Source organism: Petromyzon marinus, chromosome 66 (genome assembly GCF_048934315.1).
Source record: "Petromyzon marinus isolate PM22_M1 ecotype Great Lakes invasive population chromosome 66, UKy_Petmar_22M1.pri1.0, whole genome shotgun sequence".
Lineage (NCBI taxonomy): Eukaryota > Metazoa > Chordata > Hyperoartia > Petromyzontiformes > Petromyzontidae > Petromyzon > Petromyzon marinus.
In genome coordinates, this window is record NC_133732.1 from 617,515 (window position 1) to 636,385 (window position 18,871).

An 18,871-nucleotide genomic window follows, 5' to 3' on the forward strand; every position below is an offset into this window, starting at 1 on the left:
CCTTCGTTGCGCAATCCACCATCTATAAATTTTTCCCATTGGCTGCCTGGCCAACACGTGATAACCACAACATAAATTACCATATAATTATCTCGCGACCACATATCTCTAGCTCTGGTTGGCGGCTCTGAGTATAAATTAACATAATAATGTTGTATGGAGCCAATCACGACACGAGCTCTGCGAATATATTAATCATCATACGCATATGCAACCAATCGGATGTCCGCAACTAAATTAACATATCGTTAACGCCTCGGCCAATCAGATGGCGCCGTGGCCTGCTACTGTCTGAGCTCTGGATGCGAACTGTGAGCGGTGAGTCCACAACAGGCGTGAGTCCACCACAGGCGTGAGTCCACCACAGTCGTGAGTCCACCACAGGCGTGAGGCGTGAGTCGCTAGACGAGGTTGACGAGGTGGACGAGCGGACTCCACTCACTACAGAGCGAGGAGCGGCAGCAGCGGCGGCGGCGTCATGTCGGCGGCCATGGAGAGTATCCTCCCCTCTGCTGCGGAAGTCGCGGCGCCCAGGCCTCAACAACAACACCCACAACTACTACCACCACTACAACTACTACCACCACTACAACTACTACCACCACTACAACTACTACCACCACTACAACTACTACCACCACTACAACTACTACCACCACTACAACTACTACCACCACTACAACTACTACAACAACTACTACAACAACTACTACAACAACTACTACAACAACAACTACCACTACAACAACCACCACCACTACAACAACTACCACCACTACAACTATTACTACAACAACAACACCCACAACTACTACCACTACTACAACTACTACTACAACAACTACCACTACTACAACTACCACTACTACAACAACTACCACCACTACAACAACTACCACCACCACTACAACAACTACAACAACTACCACCAACACTACAACAACTACCACCACTACAACAACTACTACAACAACTACTACAACAACTACCACCACTACAACTACTACAACTACCACCACTACAACAACTACTACTACAACAACTACCACTACTACAACAACTACCACTACTACAACTACTACAACAACTACCACTACTAAAACAACTACCATTTACTACACTACTACAACAACTTACACTAGTACAACTACCACTACTACAACAACTACTACCACTACTACAACATCTTGCACTACTACAACAACTACCACTACTAAAACAACTACCACTACTACAACAACTACCACTACTAAAACAACTACCACTACTACAACAACTACCACTACTAAAACAATACCACTACTAAAACAACTACCACTACTACCACTACGACAACTACCACTACTAAAACAACTACCACCACTACAACACACACCCCACCACACACCCCACAACACACCACACACACACCGCACACACGACACACCCCACCACACACACCACACACACTCCACACACCCCACCACACACCCCCCACCACACACCACACACCCCACCACACACACCACACACACCACACACACCACACCACATACACCACACACCCCACCACACACCCCACCACACACCCCACCACACACCCCACCACACACACCACACCACACACACCACACACACCACACACCCACACACCACACACCCCACCACACACACAACACACCACACACACCACATCACACACACCCCACCACACACCCCACCACACACCCCACCACACACACCACACACCACACACCCCACCACACACACCACACACACACCACCAGACACCGCACACACAGCACACACACCGCACACACCACACACACACCACACACCACACACACACCACACACACCACACCACACCACCACACACCGCACCACACACCGCACCACACACCACACCACATACACCACACACACCGCACACACACCACACACACCACCACACACACCCCACCACACACCCCAACACACACCACCACACACACCACACCACACATACACCACACACACCACACACACCACACACACCCCACCACACACACACCGCACACACACCACCACACACACCCCACCACACACCCCACACACACCACACACACCACACACACCACACCACATACACCACACACACCACACACACCACACACCCCACTATACACCACACACACCACACACACCTTACCACACACACCTTACCACACACCCCACCACACACACACCACACACACCACACACACACCACCACACACCCCACCACACACACCACACCACACCACACACACCACACACACACCACACACACACCACACACACACCACCACACACACCACACACACCACCACACACACCACACCACATACACCACACACACCACACACACCACACACCACTCCACACACACCACACACACCACCACACACCACACACACACCACACACACCACACACACCACACCACATACACCACACACACCACACACACCACACACCCCACCATACACCACACACACCACACACACCTTACCACACACACCTTACCACACACCCCACCACACACACACCACACACACCACACACACACCACCACACACCCCACCACACACACCACACCACACCACATACACCACACATACACCACACACACACCACACACACACCACCACACACACCACACACACCACCACACACACCACACCACACCACATACACCACACACCACTCCACACACACCACACACACCACACACACCACACACAACACACACCCCACCACACACACAACACACCACACACACCACACCACACACACCACACACACCACACACACCACACACCCTACCGCCGAGAGAGGCGGCCGCGACTGCTCGCGTTTCCTGCCTCTTGTGGATGTGACTCGACCCTCGCCGTGTTTCGGTCGCCCAGTCCGGGAATTTCAATTTGACCGAGGGTGACAATGTCCAGGGTGGGTGGTGGTGGTGATGATGATGGTGGTGGTGTCAGTCGGTGGAGTGGTAGTGAGTTGTAGAGGTTGTTAGCGATCTGCGTTACGAACCTGGCAAGTTCGATTTCCGCTCACGAGCAACACCAGAGACGATTATCTGAATGGGTCCTGGACCCTCTCCTAGGTTGACTCTCCTCTGGTGCGGTGTGTAAATATCGCAGCTAGGGAGACAAAGGCGGCCGGGCATTGTGGTGGTGGCCACCCACTTCCTTGTGTGCCGTACCGGCCTTCATAGGTGCTGCTCGCTAACAACACTTACTCCAACAGGTCTGTTAAGGTTATACGGGGAATATTTTGTCTTTAGTGGTGTCGGTGATGGGTGTTGATGCTGGAAGGTGCAGTGGTTAGCGTGCTGCGCTACGAACCCGGCCACCGGTGCTTGGGCCTCCCGTAGGTCGACTCCGCCTTAAATAAGTACCTGGTTCGATGTTGAAACCTGGCCACGAGGGAGACAAAGGCGGTCTGGCGTAGTTCTATCCACATCACCCGCCAGTGTTCCGTGCCGGCCTTCATAGGTGCTCGCTAACCAGTACGTGTCCCAACAATTTGTTAAGGCTCTGCACGGGGGATCTTTCGTGATGTGAGTGAAGTATTTTGAATGCTCACTGTGGAGAAGCTGCCATTCCTCTATTGGTAGTTTAAGTTTATCGTTTTACCCTGTGAGTCAAGCCGCTCTTAAACCGGGTTTCATCAGCAAAAAACGACACCGCCTGCATCTCTGGAAGACAGGAGGTCCGGTGGACTGGCTCCCTGGCCCCGGTCACTGTGAAGGGTCAGCAACACTCCTCCTCAGGGTGAGGGGATCGCCAAGCAACAGGGAGTGGCTCTGCTTCTGAACAAAAGAATGAAGGGAGTGTGGGAGCGTGGGGGTGAGGCGGGGAAAGCTGTACGTCTCAGGCTGCTGTGGGCTCGTGTTCCCATCAACAGAAGATGCCATGGTGGCGAGATGTTAACTACCTCGCTTGGTATACAGAAGGTCGTGGGTTCCATCCCGACTCTGACACCTGTTTATTTGAAGTTTGCGTGTCTCTCCGCTTGGTGGTTTTTCTCCACATTTAGAAACATGCGTTTTAGAGTATTTGGCTGATGCTATAAATTTTTCACAAGATTGGCCACTTCATTGAGCTGTCAATTGTGGTCAGGTCGCTTCTGAAAAAGAGCAAATAGCTTAGTGGGCTATACCTGGTAAAATAAAAAAAATTGTTTAGTTTAAAATAGTTTTAAAGTGACTTAACAGCGGATGCAGGTCCATGCCCTTGACACCAGGACTTACCGTGGGAACTGATCTGACCAATTACCATCAGATTGTCATCTGTCAGATGTGCCTGCCATTCTTCCACTGCGGTGGTGGGCGTCCACCTAGAACCCCATTCAAACCCACAGTGGGCTGGTTTCGGCTCGCTGGTGAAGGTTGTAAATTATATTTGTTTTCATTTACTTGCAGATGCCACCCCCTCAACTCCCCATTGGTGAAGGAGCAGTTGTGGAGAGAGTGGAGAGCTTTACATACCTGAGCAGTGTGTTTATGACCAACTCCGGTTTCACAGCAGAGGTCTCGCTCAGAAAATGAACGTTTGCACAGTCGGGGGCACAGGTGGTGCATCTCTGTCAGTCATCTCAGTCAAGTCAACCCATGGCACCTGGGTCTGTCCCGTCATCTCCTGTCAGTGAGCCTTCAACACATCACGTGGCCTCAAAGTGCTCCTTGTCTGGCAACAAGCGCCGTGATGACGTCACCGCCACTTAGTGGCAGATGGTGGCTGTTGTGGTTGTGCTGGTGTGAGCTCCATGACTGTGATGGATGGGAGTTGTGATGATGGTTTGTGGTGATGGTCGTGGTCGCTGTGGTCGTTGTGGTGTCTCTGGTGGCTGTTGCGGCTGTGGTGGTGATGGTTGTGGTGGTTGCTGTTGTGTTGGCTGTGGTTAGAGCGATGGTCTTGTGATGACCGTTGACCCCTTGACCGTGACCTCAGAGCACCTTTTCAATCTGAAGTTCGCTGCGAAGGAGCTGACCCGGAGCTCCAAGAAGTGCGACAAGGAGGAGAAGACTGAAAAGGCTAAAGTGAAAAGGGTGAGGGAGTGTGCACCTAGCCTGGCATGGGAGGCGGGGGGGGAGGGAGTGGAGAGGGGTGGAGCATGCCCCTGGCCTGGCACAAGGGCACGTCTGTGAGTGATTTGGCGAGCAGCATGTTGCACTAAGAACCCCAAAAATGAGTACCTGGTGTAGCGGTGTGTAGTCATTATATCATCACCAGGGAAACAGATGGGGCCAAACGTGGTGCTGCCACCCACACTGTGCTGTTCTGGCCTTCATAGGCGCTATTCTGTCAGCGCTTGCCCCAAAAGTCTGTCAAGGCTATACGGGAAGATCTTTGTGTTGTGCACCTAGGCTGGTGCACACACCTGTGAGTATGTGAGCTTGCTCTTAGCCTGGCAGACACATGCGTGTCTGTGAGTGTGAGTGAGTGTGCACCTTGATGTCCTACTGGACATCTGTGAAAAAAAGCTTTTACAGGTCATCGGATTCCTCTAGGATAAACAAACTTTGTGAAAGATTCTGATTCTGACCTAGCATGGGCACACACGCATGTCTGTGAATGAGCGTCACCTAGACTGTCATACATGTATGCATATTTGTATGCGAGTGTGAAAATGGTTACCTATCCTGGTGCACACATGAGTATATGTGACTATCTGTGAATGAGTGTGCACCTAGCCTGGCGCGTGCGTGCTGTGTAGGCGATCGCGAAGGGCAACATGGAGGTGGCGCGGATCCACGCAGAGAATGCGATCCGACAGAAGAACCAATCGCTCAACTACTTGCGCATGAGCGCTCGTGTGGATGCCGTGTCGGCCCGCGTGCAGACCGCCGTCACCATGGGCAAGGTGCCAAACCCATGGACAGTGCGCATGCACGCTACGTGCACGTAGAGACACGTGTTCACTTACAGACACGCACTCGCGTACAGACATTCACACTCACGCAAAGACGCATCGAGGCACACAAAGACACACGTACAGACACAACGACAATCGCCATTCGCCGCTAAGTGGCGGTGACTTCACCGCTGCGATTTTGCCAGGCTGTGTGCATGTTAAGGCCACGTGAAGTGTCGAATGCCTGCTGGCAGGAGGTCAAGGGACAGACCCACGTGCCAATGGATTAACTGACTGAGATCATTGGCAGATGCACCAGCTGCACTCAACTCCACATCCTATACCGCATCAGTCCATTTTATCTCCAGCCCATGCCGTGCCCATTTAGCCCCCTCTATCCGGCCAAACAAGGTGCTTGGGCATGCAGTAGCTGGGCATGCGGCCTACATGACCCAGCCAACACAGCCTCATCTGCCAGAGGAGCCCAATGATGGGACTGTGTCCATATCTTTCAAGGAATTGTGGGCTCCTCACACAATCGAGCCTAGTTAATACAAGGATGGATTGTAGGCAAGCCAACCTGAATGTTTCAAACCAGCAGAGGTGTTTGTTGAAAGGGGTCTACGTTTTGCAAGCATAGACAAGGGAGGGCATAACTGTGGCCGAGAAGACCCGGAGCTTCGTATGGAGCGACAGACCAGGTAGCTTCCACACTGCAGCGTTACGCAGCCGATGAAAAGATAATGCCGCTCGTCTGATTTGGGGTGAGACCTGCACTGCCAAACTGCAGTTGGTCATAAGCAAACTGCCCAGGTACAGGAACTTCTCACTCTCCCCAAAAACTGCCCCACCACTCATGGGGAGTGGAGGGTGTGGAGTGTTTGACATACAATTCCCAGGCAAGTGCTTTGTTTTGGTCGGGTTCGACGGTAAGGCCCAACCTCTTAGTGACACACTCCAGGTTCATCTGTAGAGTCTCCAACTCCTCAGCATTAGCAGCAATTACCAGTTCGTCAGCATACATAACACGAGTCGACCTAGGTTAGCGGGGAATTAAACTCGGGTCGTTGGGTTAGTGGCACATTGTCATAACCACTGCACTACTTCTCCCCACACAACAAACCAAACAATAGCCGGCACTCGCCACAAAGTGGCGGTGACATCACCATGGCATTTGTGCCGGGCCAGGTGCACTCCGGGGCCAGGTGATTCCCATATATTGATAAATATCCTCCATTAGCAGACTCTTGGGGCAAGCACCCATGAAGGCCTGCACTGTGACACACAAGGGGGTTGTCACGGTGCTAGCACTACACTCAGCGGCCTTTGTCTCCCCAGTGGCGATGTTTACTGCACACTGCACCAGGTACTCCTTGCAGGATTCTACCTCGGAGAGGGCCAGGACCGGTTCAGATAATTGCTGCTGTTGACCGTGAGCGGGAATCGAATCTGGCTCGTCGGGTTCGTAGCGCGGCGCAGGAACTGCCGCGCCACTGCTCCCCACATTGAGACAATCACTCAAGCGCTTTGTATCTCTCTCCCTGTGCCTCTCTCTACCTCTCTCTCAGGTCACGAAGTCTATGGCTGGGGTAGTGAAGAGCATGGACGCTGCTCTGAAGAGCATGAACCTAGAGAAGGTGAGACTGCCTCCCCATGCGTCTGGCTGCCTAACCGTGTCTCTCACCGTGTCTCTCACCGTGTCTCTTCCTGTGTCTCTCACTGTGTCTCTCCATGTGTCTCTCCCTGTGTCTTCACTGTGTCTCTTCCTGTGTCTCTCCCTGTGTCTCTCCATGTGTCTCTCCCTGTGTCTCTCACTGTGTCTCTCCCTGTGTCTCTCACTGTGCCTCTCCCTGTGTCTCTCCCCTGTGTCTCTCACCGTGTCTATCCTTGTGTCTCTCCCTGTGTCTCACCCTGTGTCTCTCACTGTGTCTCTCCCTGTGTCTCTCCCTGTGTCTCTCCCTGTGTCTCTCCCTGTGTCTCTCACCGTGTCTCTCCCCGTGTCTCTCCCTGTGTCTCTCCCTGTGTCTCTGCCTGTGTCTCTCCATGTGTCTCTCCCTGTGTCTTCACTGTGTCTCTTCCTGTGTCTCTCCCTGTGTCTCTCCATGTGTCTCTCCCTGTGTCTCTCACTGTGTCTCTCCCTGTGTCTCTCACTGTGCCTCTCCCTGTGTCTCTCCCCTGTGTCTCTCACCGTGTCTCTCCTTGTGTCTCTCCCTGTGTCTCACCCTGTGTCTCTCACTGTGTCTCTGCCTGTGTCTCTCACCGTGTCTCTCCCTGTGTCTCTCACCGTGTCTCTCCCTGTGTCTCTCCCTGTGTCTCTCACTGTGCCTCTCCCTGTGTCTCTCCCCTGTGTCTCTCACCGTGTCTCTCCTTGTGTCTCTCCCTGTGTCTCACCCTGTGTCTCTCCCTGTGTCTCTGCCTGTGTCTCTCACCGTGTCTCTCCCTGTGTCTCTCACCGTGTCTCTCCCTGTGTCTCTCCCTGTGTCTCTCCCTGTGTCTCTGCCTGTGTCTCTCCTTGTGTCTCTCCCCTGTGTCTCTCACCGTGTCTCTCACTGTGTCTCTTCCTGTGTCTCTCACCGTGTCTCTCACTGTGTCTCTCACCGTGTCTCTTCCTGTGTCTCTCCATGTGTCTCACTGTGTCTCTCCCTGTGTCTCTCACCGTGTCTCTTCCTGTGTCTCTCCCTGTGTCTCTCCCTGTGTCTCTCACTGTGTCTCTCCCTGTGTCTCTCACTGTGCCTCTTCCTGTGTCTCTCCCTGTGTCTCTCACCGTGTCTCTCCCTGTGTCTCTCCCTGTGTCTCTCACTGTGTCTCTCCATGAGTCTCTCACCGTGTCTCTCACTGTGTCTCTTCCTGTGTCTCTCACCGTGTCTCTCACTGTGTCTCTCACCGTGTCTCTCACTGTGTCTCTCCATGTGTCTCTGCCTGTGTCTCTTCCTGTGTCTCTCCCTGTGTCTCTGCCTGTGTCTCTCACCGTGTCTCTCCCTGTGTCTCTCACCGTGTCTCTCCCTGTGTCTCTCCCTGTGTCTCTCCCTGTGTCTCTGCCTGTGTCTCTCCTTGTGTCTCTCCCCTGTGTCTCTCACCGTGTCTCTCACTGTGTCTCTTCCTGTGTCTCTCACCGTGTCTCTCACTGTGTCTCTCACCGTGTCTCTTCCTGTGTCTCTCCCTGTGTCTCTCTGTGTCTCTCCCTGTGTCTCTCACCGTGTCTCTTCCTGTGTCTCTCCCTGTGTCTCTCCCTGTGTCTCTCACTGTGTCTCTCCCTGTGTCTCTCACTGTGCCTCTTCCTGTGTCTCTCCCTGTGTCTCTCACCGTGTCTCTCCCTGTGTCTCTCCCTGTGTCTCTCACTGTGTCTCTCCATGTGTCTCTCACCGTGTCTCTCACTGTGTCTCTTCCTGTGTCTCTCACCGTGTCTCTCACTGTGTCTCTCACCGTGTCTCTCACTGTGTCTCTCCATGTGTCTCTGCCTGTGTCTCTTCCTGTGTCTCTCCATGTGTCTCTCCCTGTGTCTCTTTCTGTGTCTCTCCCTGTGTCTCTCCCTGTGTCTCTCACTGTGTCTCTCACCGTGTCTCTCACCGTGTCTCTCCCTGTGTCTCTCCCTGTGTTTCTTCCTGTGTCTCTCCCTGTGTCTCTCCATGTGTCTCTGCCTGTGTCTCTCCCTGTGTCTCTTCCTGTGTCTCTCACTGTGTCTCTCCCTGTGTCTCTCACCGTGTCTCTCCCTGTGTCTCTCCCTGTGTCTCTCACTGTGTCTCTCCCTGTGTCTCTCCCTGTGTCTCTCTGTCTCTCCCTGTGTCTCTCACCGTGTCTCTCCTTGTGTCTCTCCCTGTGTCTCTCACTGTGTCTCTCACCGTGTCTCTCCCTGTGTCTCTCACTGTGTCTCTCCATGTGTCTCTCCCTGTGTCTCTCACTGTGTCTCTTCCTGTGTCTCTCACTGTGTCTCTCACCGTGTCTCTCCCTGTGTCTCTCCCTGTGTCTGTGCCTGTGTCTCTCCCTGTGTCTCTCACTGTGTCTCTCCCTGTGTCTCTCACTGTGTCTCTCACTGTGTCTCTCCCTGTGTCTCTAACTATGTCTCTCACCGTATCTCTCACCGTGTCTCTCACCGTATCTCACTGTGCCTAACCATGTCTCAGCGTGTCTCTCACTGTGCCTCTCACCGTGCCTCTCACTGTGTCTCTCATTGTGCCTAACCATGTCTCCCCGTGTCTCACCGTGTCTCTCACTGTGTCTCCCCCTCTCCCTGTGTCTCTCCCTGTGTCTCTCCCTGTGTCTCTCCCTGTGTCTCTCCCTGTGTCTCTCCCTGTGTCTCTCACTGTGTCTATCACTGTGTCTCCCCGTGTCCATCACTGTGCCTTCGGATTTCTCTTATTCTGCCTCACCGTGTATGTTACTGTGTCACCCCGTATCTCTCAATGTGCCTCTCCCCGTGTCTCTCACTGTGTCTCTCACTGTGTCTCTCACTCTGCCTCTCCCCGTGTCTCTCACTGTATCTCTCACTGTGTCTTTCACCGTATCTCTCATTGGGCCTAACCATGTCTCAGCGTGTCTCTCACTGTGTCTCTCACTGTGTCTCTCATTGTCTCTCATTGTCTCTCACTGTGTCTCTCATTGTCTCTCACTGTGTCTCTCACTGTGTCTCTCACTGTGTCTCTCACTGTGTCTCTCACTGTGTCTCTCACCGTGTCTCTCACTGTGTCTCTCACTGTGTCTCTCCCCGTGTCTCTCACTGTGTCTCTCACTGTGTCTCTCCCCGTGTCTCTCACTGTGTCTCTCACTGTGTCTCTCACTGTGTCTCTCACTGTGTCTCTAACTATGTCTCTCACCGTGTCTCTCACTGTGTCTCTCACCGTGTCTCTCACCATGTCTCTCACCGTATCTGTCATTGTGCCTAACCATGTCTCAGCGTGTCTCTCACTGTGTCTCTCACTGTGTCTCTCGCTGTGCCTCTCACTGTGTCTCTCACTGTGTCTCTCACCGTGTCTCTCACCGTGTCTCTCATTGTGCCTAACCATGTCTCAGCGTGTCTCTCACTGTGTCTCTCACTGTGTCTCTCACTGTGTCTCTCACTGTGTCTCTCACCGTGTCTCTAACTATGTCTCTCACCGTGTCTCTCACTGTGTCTCTCACCGTGTCTCTCACCGTGTCTCTCATTGTGCCTAACCATGTCTCAGCGTGTCTCTCACTGTGTCTCTCACTGTGTCTCTCACTGTGTCTCTCACTGTGTCTCTCACTGTGTCTCTAACTATGTCTCTCACCGTGTCTCTCACTGTGTCTCTCACCGTGTCTCTCACCATGTCTCTCACCGTATCTGTCATTGTGCCTAACCATGTCTCAGCGTGTCTCTCACTGTGTCTCTCACTGTGTCTCTCACTGTGTCTCTCACTGTGTCTCTCACTGTGTCTCTCACCGTGTCTCTCACCGTGTCTCTCACCGTATCTCATTGTGCCTAACCATGTCTCAGCGTGTCTCTCACTGTGCCTCTCCCCGTGTCTCTCACTGTGTCTCTCACTGTGTCTCTCACTGTGTCTCTCACTGTGCCTCACCATGTTTCTTCCCGTGTGTCTCACTGTGTCTCTCACCGTGTCTCTCACTGTGTTTTCCACCGTGTGGCTCACTATCTCTCACTGTCTCACCGTGTCTCTCGATGTGCCTAACTATGCCTCTCCCATGTCTCTTCCTGTCTCTCTCGCTGTGTCTCTCACGTGTTGTCTCACCGTGTCTCTCACCGTGTCTCTCACCGACTCTCTCACCGACTCTCTCACCGTGTCTCTCCCCGTGTCTATCACATGCACGATTGAGGGTCTCTCAAGTCAACAAGCATGATCGACAGTGTCAAAGACTTTTCTGAAGTCCAGGCAGATGACACGAACGTACTTGTTTGTGGTGAGCCATGACAGCAACAGTGTAGAGTATGGCGACGAGGGCAGCAGTGGTGGAGCCTGAAGGGTGGAAGACAAATTTATCGGAGAAAGTCCAGGAGGGTGGTGGGTTGCGCATGAATGGGATAGATGAATGTCCTTACAATCCTTTCAAGCATCCTAGATAACTCGATCAAACAAGCGATGGATATTGGTCTGAAGTCAGAAAGACTTAAAGGGGTGGAAATCTCAGTTATAGGATTGATGGAGGCTCGCTTCCACTTTTCAGGAACAGTCAAGGAGGAGAGAGACAAATTAAATAGCTGGACAATGGGCCGGCAAAATATCGAGGAACCAAAACAGAGAATCTGAGCTGGGGGGTTGTCGGGGCCAGTGGCTGTGTGGCAAAGCTTGTCCAGAATGGTGAATATCTCGTGCCTCAGAGATGTGGTGGTTTGGGTTGGCAGCTGAAGCTGTGGACTTCCTACTGGTGACGGTGTATGAGTGATCATGGGAAATAGTGGCATAATGGGCATTAAGGGTGTGCGCAGTGATGGATGCGGGTACTTCACGTGTGTAGTCATGGCAAGAGAGGCGCCAAACATTAGCCCACATCCCCTTCGCATCCAGTCCAGGATCTGCCGTGACAAGTGCAGTGGTATTGCGACCGGTAATGTTTCTGCCGATGCGAGCTGCAAGTGCAATGGCTTCCTCAAGTCGGCCTACTCGAATCAATTTATTCTTGAGTCGCAGGTCAGCTTTCATTTCAGGTGTAACAAAAGATGGATCACGTGCGGTGAGGGTAACAGAGCCTTCTGGGTGGAATTAATTTGAAGGTAGCAAGTGCGGTAGTGTAAAAATGGTTCTAAGGCTGCTTGAGTGCCGGATTCGGATGACAGGAGGAGCTGCGTTGTCAAGAAACCTGGCATGTTGAGTAGGGGCCCCTTTTCCGGAAGGTTTTATGGAAATCTGGTTTTGTTGGCTTGCATTTCCGTGTGGCCAGAATGCGCGATTATTGTCAGGTGGTCAGTTTTGATTACAGGCTTCACGACCTCCACGTGGTCATGATGCTCCCTGGAAACAAAGATGCAGTCGAGGGTGTTTGGGCCTCTAGGAGGCTGGGTAACAATAGGGCACAGACCAGTGCACTCGCAGTGGTCTCGGGGTGAAACAGAGTTCAAATCGCCAGCCAGAACAATAAATGCTCGAGGATGAGGTTTACCGATGTTTGTCATGGACTTCGCGGGCCACCTTGGGGGTTTAGGGTCACTGTGTCTCCCAATACCTCCCCCATTTCTCCCATTGTCTCCCCATATCTCCTCACTATCTCTCCTCCCCGTGTCCCAGATCTCGGCACTCATGGATAAGTTTGAATCTCAGTTTGAGACCCTGGACGTTCAAACTGCACAGATGGAGGACACGATGAGCAGCTCTACCACACTCACCACTCCACAGGTACTTGCCACTCGCTCACCACTCACCCACCAATCACTCATCACTGTCTTAGCACTCACCATGTACCACTTGCCATATACTCACTAACCACTCACTCACTGCTCACTTACCAGATATCACTCGCCACGAATCACTCACACACTCATCAGTCTCGGACTGGTTTCGACATTCAGTGACTCATCAGCAGGGCCAGGCTGTGCCTGAGCCAGGCCAGAGCTGCACCTCTGATAGATGCGGCTCCTGGTTCAACCCTGAACTCGGCTGAGTCAAGTGCTCTCTCGTAATGGGACGACTGAAGGTGTTCGTGATGCTGTCGTGATGCTGTGCGTGGTGCTGTGTGTGATGCTGTTGTGTGGTACTGTGTGATGCTGTAGTGGGATACTGTCGTGATGTTATCATGATGCTGTGCAATGTTGTGTGTCATGCCAGAGTGATGCTGTGTGTGATGCTTTATGTAATGCTGTAGGGATGCAATGTGCTATGCTGTAGTGATGCTGGAGTGATGCTGTAGTTGTAGTGGTGCTGTAGTGATGCTGTGTGTAATGCCCTAGGGATGCTGTGTGTTATGCTGTAGTGATGAGCATGATGATCGTGATGCAGCTACTTTTACTGATGGTGATGTTTTGTGATTTCACAGCATGAAGTTGAAGGGCTTATGCACCAAATGGCGGACGAGGCTGGGTAACGCCATCAACACCATCCTCATTAAAATCACCATCATCACCATCACTACTACCATCACCATTATTTCCACTATCGCCATCATTACCACCATCATCACCATATTTACCACCATCGTCATCACCAGCACCATCATCACCACCATCACCAGCACCATCATAACCACCATCTTCATCTCACCACCATCATCAACAACAACAGCCGCCATTCACCACCAAGTGGCGGTGACATCACTACGGCACTTGTGCCAGACTAGGTGTGACAGGGGGTGAACAGGGAATGGTTCTGACTCCGGGACTTCCGGTCACGTAGCTTTACCCGGGCCTGCCCACCATCCTGAAGGTCCTTAATGATCGTGAACAGAGAGTCAGGGATCCCGAAAGCACAGAGTCCTGGCCTATTGATGGTATCATAGGCCTTGACCAGGTTAATAAAGCAGAGATGTAGGACCTACTAAAATTCCATACACCTCTGATGTAGCAGATGGAGATGGAAAATGGCATCTGTGCAGGAATGCCCTGACCTGAAACCACATTGAGGCGCTGCAAGCTTCTCCTCAGTGTGCCTGGAAAGGCAATGTTGAATTAAGTATAATCCTGGCCAAGACCTTTCCCAGCACACTGAGGAGGTAGATGCCCTGGTAGTTATTGCAATCAGTGCGGTTACCTTTTTTAAAAATGGGGAACACCAGGGCATCCTTTCAATTCTGTGGAACCCGTCCATTGGTCCAGACTGTTGTAATGATGTCATATAGGGCAGTCTGCACACAAAAGCCACCCTCCGCAGTTAGAAGCCATCTCTTCCCAGCGCTTTACCAGGTCTTAGACTCTGGATATCCCTTCATACTTCCTCAACAGTTTGCACATGAAACAACTATTCGCAGGAAGCGGCTACTTTTAGGTTTTGAGGCACAGCAGCCCCAGCAGGGTCATCCCCGCTTGCCCCCATGATTTGATCTGAACTGAGGGGTTTCCCTTCTCCCAAGACCTCACAGATATCCTCAGAAAACCTGCAAACTTACTCCTGGGGGTTGGAGATCGGATCACCATTATTTCCCCTAAGATTGGAGATAAGTGTGGCACTGCAAGTTACTTTTTTGATAGAATCGGAGTGATTTTTGATCACGAGCTACTGAGGCAGATTCCATCTCCTCTGCAACCTGCAACCCCCACTCATCCTTGCAGCACCGCATGGCTCTCCGAACCTCGGAGCAAAGGCTACGATAAACCTTATTAATGGATGTGTGATCTTATAAATGGAGTTTGCCTGTTGGCTACTATCATCCAGCCAGAACACCTCCGTCAGCCAGGGTCTCTGGGGAGGTCTGCACTGTATATGTAATTCAGCCATTACAGCTGCATGAGCCACAGTCCTGAACCTCGCCCATATCCTTTCGGCATCGAGAGGAGTGGAGGACAATGCCAATCCCAGCTGCAAACGCTAATGAGTGTTTGAATGGGGTCTTATATGAACACCCACTACTGCAGTAGAAAAATGGCAGGCACTTCTTCATACAGATGACAAGTCGATTGTCAATAGGCAGATATCTCCTCGCTGTGGAGGAAAGGATGCCACTCCTCTGTCGGGAGCTGGACCGGTACTACCTGGACCTCTGTGGATTAAAAGAGGTCCGGTGGACTGGCTCTGCCTCCAGTTACTGTGAGGGGTGTACAGTCCTCCAATAGGGGCAGAAAACTGACAATAGGGAGTGGCTCTGCTTCTGAATAAAATTGTTAATGGGGGCGTGGGAGCGTGGAGGTGAGGTGTGGGAAGCTGTGAGTGCCAGGCGACTGAGCTCTCCTCGCCATCAGCAGGAGGTAAGGAATGATGGTGGTGGTGGTTGTCGTTGCTTACGGCCCCACTGAAGATGAACATCAGTGGATGGATGCAGGCAAAGCTGATGAGTCAGATGCCTTCTATGATCTGTCGGGATAGAGGCATCCGCTTAGGTAACTTTAGTGCCGGTTTGGGTTTTGATGCAGGCACCTGGGCTGGAGTGATTGGGAGGCATGGGCCAGATCGGCTCAATAGCAATGGTTAGCAGGAGGCTGCTAGACTTCTGTGCAGCCCATTGGCTTGTAATCATCATCACCACCACCATCACGAACCCCATCACCACCACTCCCATCACCACCGCTGCCACCAGCCATGGCACTGCAGCTGCGGCTCCGTGACTCAGTGTCGATTGTCGTTTCAGGTTGGATCTCAACATGGAGCTGCCTCAGGGTCAGGCCGGGTCCATTGGATCAAGTGTGGCTTCCACAGAGCAGGTGAGAGTTACTAACCCACTCACCCACCTACCCACTCAACCACTCGCCCACTCACCAACTCACGCACTAACTAACCACTCACCATTCACTCATACTCGCTCACCTACCCACTCGCTCACCTACCCACTCGCTCACCTACCCACTCGCTCACATACTCACTCTCACCGATCCACTCACCCAGCCACTCATCCACCCACTCTCCCACCTACTCACCCACGTGTTAACTTGCAAACTGACCCACTCGCTCACTCACCCACCCACTCACTCAACCACCCACTCGCTCATCCATTCACGAACTCGCCCACTCACCCAACTACTCATTCACCTACTCACCCACCAACTCACTCATCCACTCACCAACCCACTCACTAACGCACTCACTCATCTACTCACGCACTCACCCACTCATCCCCCGACTCACCCACTCACCCCCCTGACTCACTCACCAACTCACTCACCCACTCCCTCACTAACTTATCCACTCACCCACCTACTCACCCACCTACTCACCCAGTCACTTATGCACTTAAACACTCTCTCACCCACTCACCAGCTTACTCAGGCACCCACCCACTCATGCACTCACCCACTCATTCATCCACTCACTCTCCCTCACCCACTAACCCTTTCACCCACCCACTCACCCATTTAGCCACTCACTTATGCACTTAACCACTCTCTTACCCACCCACTCACCAACTCAGTCGCATGCCCACCCACTCACTAACTTACCCATTCACACACTCACTTATGCACTTAACCCCCCACTCTCAGCCTCTCACTCAGCTACTCACCAACTCACCCACCCACTCAACCACCTACTCACCCATTCACCCACTCGCTCAGCCACTCATACACTCAGTCACCAACCCATTTACTCACCAACCTACACAACCACTCACCCACTGTCTCTCGCTCACTAACCATATTTTCCCATTTCTGTGTCTTCAGGATGAATTGTCTCAACGTTTGGCAAAACTGCGAGACCAAGTCTGAGACACGGGGACACATACACGGGCACACACACATACACGGGCACACATCAGACACGGGGACACATACACAGGGACACAGATGCAGAGACAGAGACATGGAGACACGGAGACATGGGAGCAAGAAAAACATGAGGACTGGGAGACGGTACACAGGGACTCAAAGCTACGGGGGCTTCTATTTTATTTTTAGTTTAGAGTTATTGATTTAAAAAAATTCATTATAATCTGCATGTGAATACAGAGACATGCTCACACCACATCTGTATCTGTGCATCAGTCTCTCACCGTATCTCTGTCCGTCGCTCTTGAGGTCGCTGTCTCTTTGTGTCTCTGTTGTAGTAGTTGTAGTTGGTATTGCTGCTGCTTGAAGCGGTTGTATTTATGAGTTGGGCTTCTCTTGTACAAAAAAAACGGATGATGAATATTATTAAACGTCTCATCAGACTAACAGAGAACACCACTGGATTGTGTCTGCGTGTGCAAGTCTGTGTGTGGTGTGTGGATATATATTTTACATGGTTGAGCCAGGAGACTGAATCCTTACCTTCAGGGTTTCTTCAGAAACATAAAGCCACTGCAGGTGGCCATGTGCAATGTTTGAATGCCCACTGCGGAGGAGAGGCTGTCACTCCTCTGTCGGGAGCTGGACTGGTACCACCTAGGTCTCTGCGGTATTCAGGTCCGGTGGACTAGCTCTGGCTCCAGCCAGAGGTGGACAGTCCTCTACTCGGGGCAAGAAACTGCCAAACGGTGAGTGGTTCTGAAGAAAAGAATGAAGGGGGCGTCAGTGTGGCAGTGAGGTGTGGGAAGCTGGAAGCCCCAGGTTACTGTGGGCTCGCCTTCCCATCAACCAGTGGCAGGGAGTGGTGGTGGTTGTTACTTATGCCCCCACCGAAGATGAGCATCAGTGGAAGGATCCAGGCAAGGTCGATGAGTCGGATGCATTACATGACCTATCACAGGTGTGAGCTAAAGTGGCCCCTCGGGATAGAGTCATGCTGTTGGGTGAGCTTAATGCCCGCGTGGGTCATGATGCTGGCACCTAGGCTGGTGTTATTGGAAGGCATGGGCATCCAATGGGCCTGTAATTATCAACACGCTGTTCTGGCATCGGTGTGTCCAGACATCATGGATGCATTCCAGGTCCAAGCAAGAATATTTGCTGGACTAGAGACGCAACAGCGGATGTGGGTCCATGTCCTTGACACCAGGACCTAACGTGGAGCTGATCTGCCCACTGACCATAAGCTTGTCATCTGTCAGATACGCTTGTCATTCTCCCACTCCGGTGGTGGGTGTACATCCAGGACCTCATTGAAACAGTGGTCTGATCTCAGCTAGCTGTGGAAGGTTGCAAGCGATAATTTTATCATTGTGGCCAGGTCGATTCTGAAAAAGCTAACCCTGCTCCCCGTGATAGAGGTTTATAGCAGATCGGATTCCTCCAGTATACATAAATATTCAGATTGAGATTATTTAGCTTCTATACATTTCCATATGATAAAGCCATGTCATTGAGCGATCACTTGTGGCCTTGTCACTTCTGAAAAATAGCTAATTGCTCAATAGCCTTACCTGGAGTAAAGTTTTTAGTTTAGTCTATGGATCTCTGTGTGGTAATCAATGGGCCTCTGTGTGGTGAGTCTGGATCTGTGGCAAATCTACAGATCTCAGTGTTAATCTATGGCTATGTGAGCCTGGGTCTGTGTGGCGAGTCTATGGATCTCTGTGGTGACTTTATCTGTATAATGAATCTGGGTC

At 51.9% G+C, this 18,871-nt stretch overlaps 1 protein-coding gene across 1 annotated transcript; it reads left to right on the top strand.

Annotated features, from left to right (window-relative positions):
- The first annotated feature begins 271 nt into the window (after positions 1-271).
- CHMP1B (charged multivesicular body protein 1B) lies at positions 272-17,570 on the top strand. Its single transcript, XM_032978427.1, has 8 exons — positions 272-497; positions 4,960-5,057; positions 5,726-5,872; positions 7,432-7,500; positions 13,057-13,164; positions 13,802-13,845; positions 16,043-16,115; positions 17,067-17,570. Exons 1-8 carry the CDS (start codon positions 479-481, stop codon positions 17,109-17,111), a joined length of 603 nt encoding a protein of 200 aa, XP_032834318.1. The 5' UTR covers positions 272-478; the 3' UTR covers positions 17,112-17,570.
- The last annotated feature ends 1,301 nt before the right edge of the window (positions 17,571-18,871 follow it).

Excerpts from the sequence above, each read along its gene's own strand:
- CHMP1B (XM_032978427.1), top strand. Across the intron at positions 13,846-16,042 it reads CAAATGGCGGACGAGGCTGG|GTTGGATCTCAACATGGAGC; the intron begins GTAACGCCATCA and ends TTGTCGTTTCAG. Across the intron at positions 16,116-17,066 it reads GTGTGGCTTCCACAGAGCAG|GATGAATTGTCTCAACGTTT; the intron begins GTGAGAGTTACT and ends CTGTGTCTTCAG.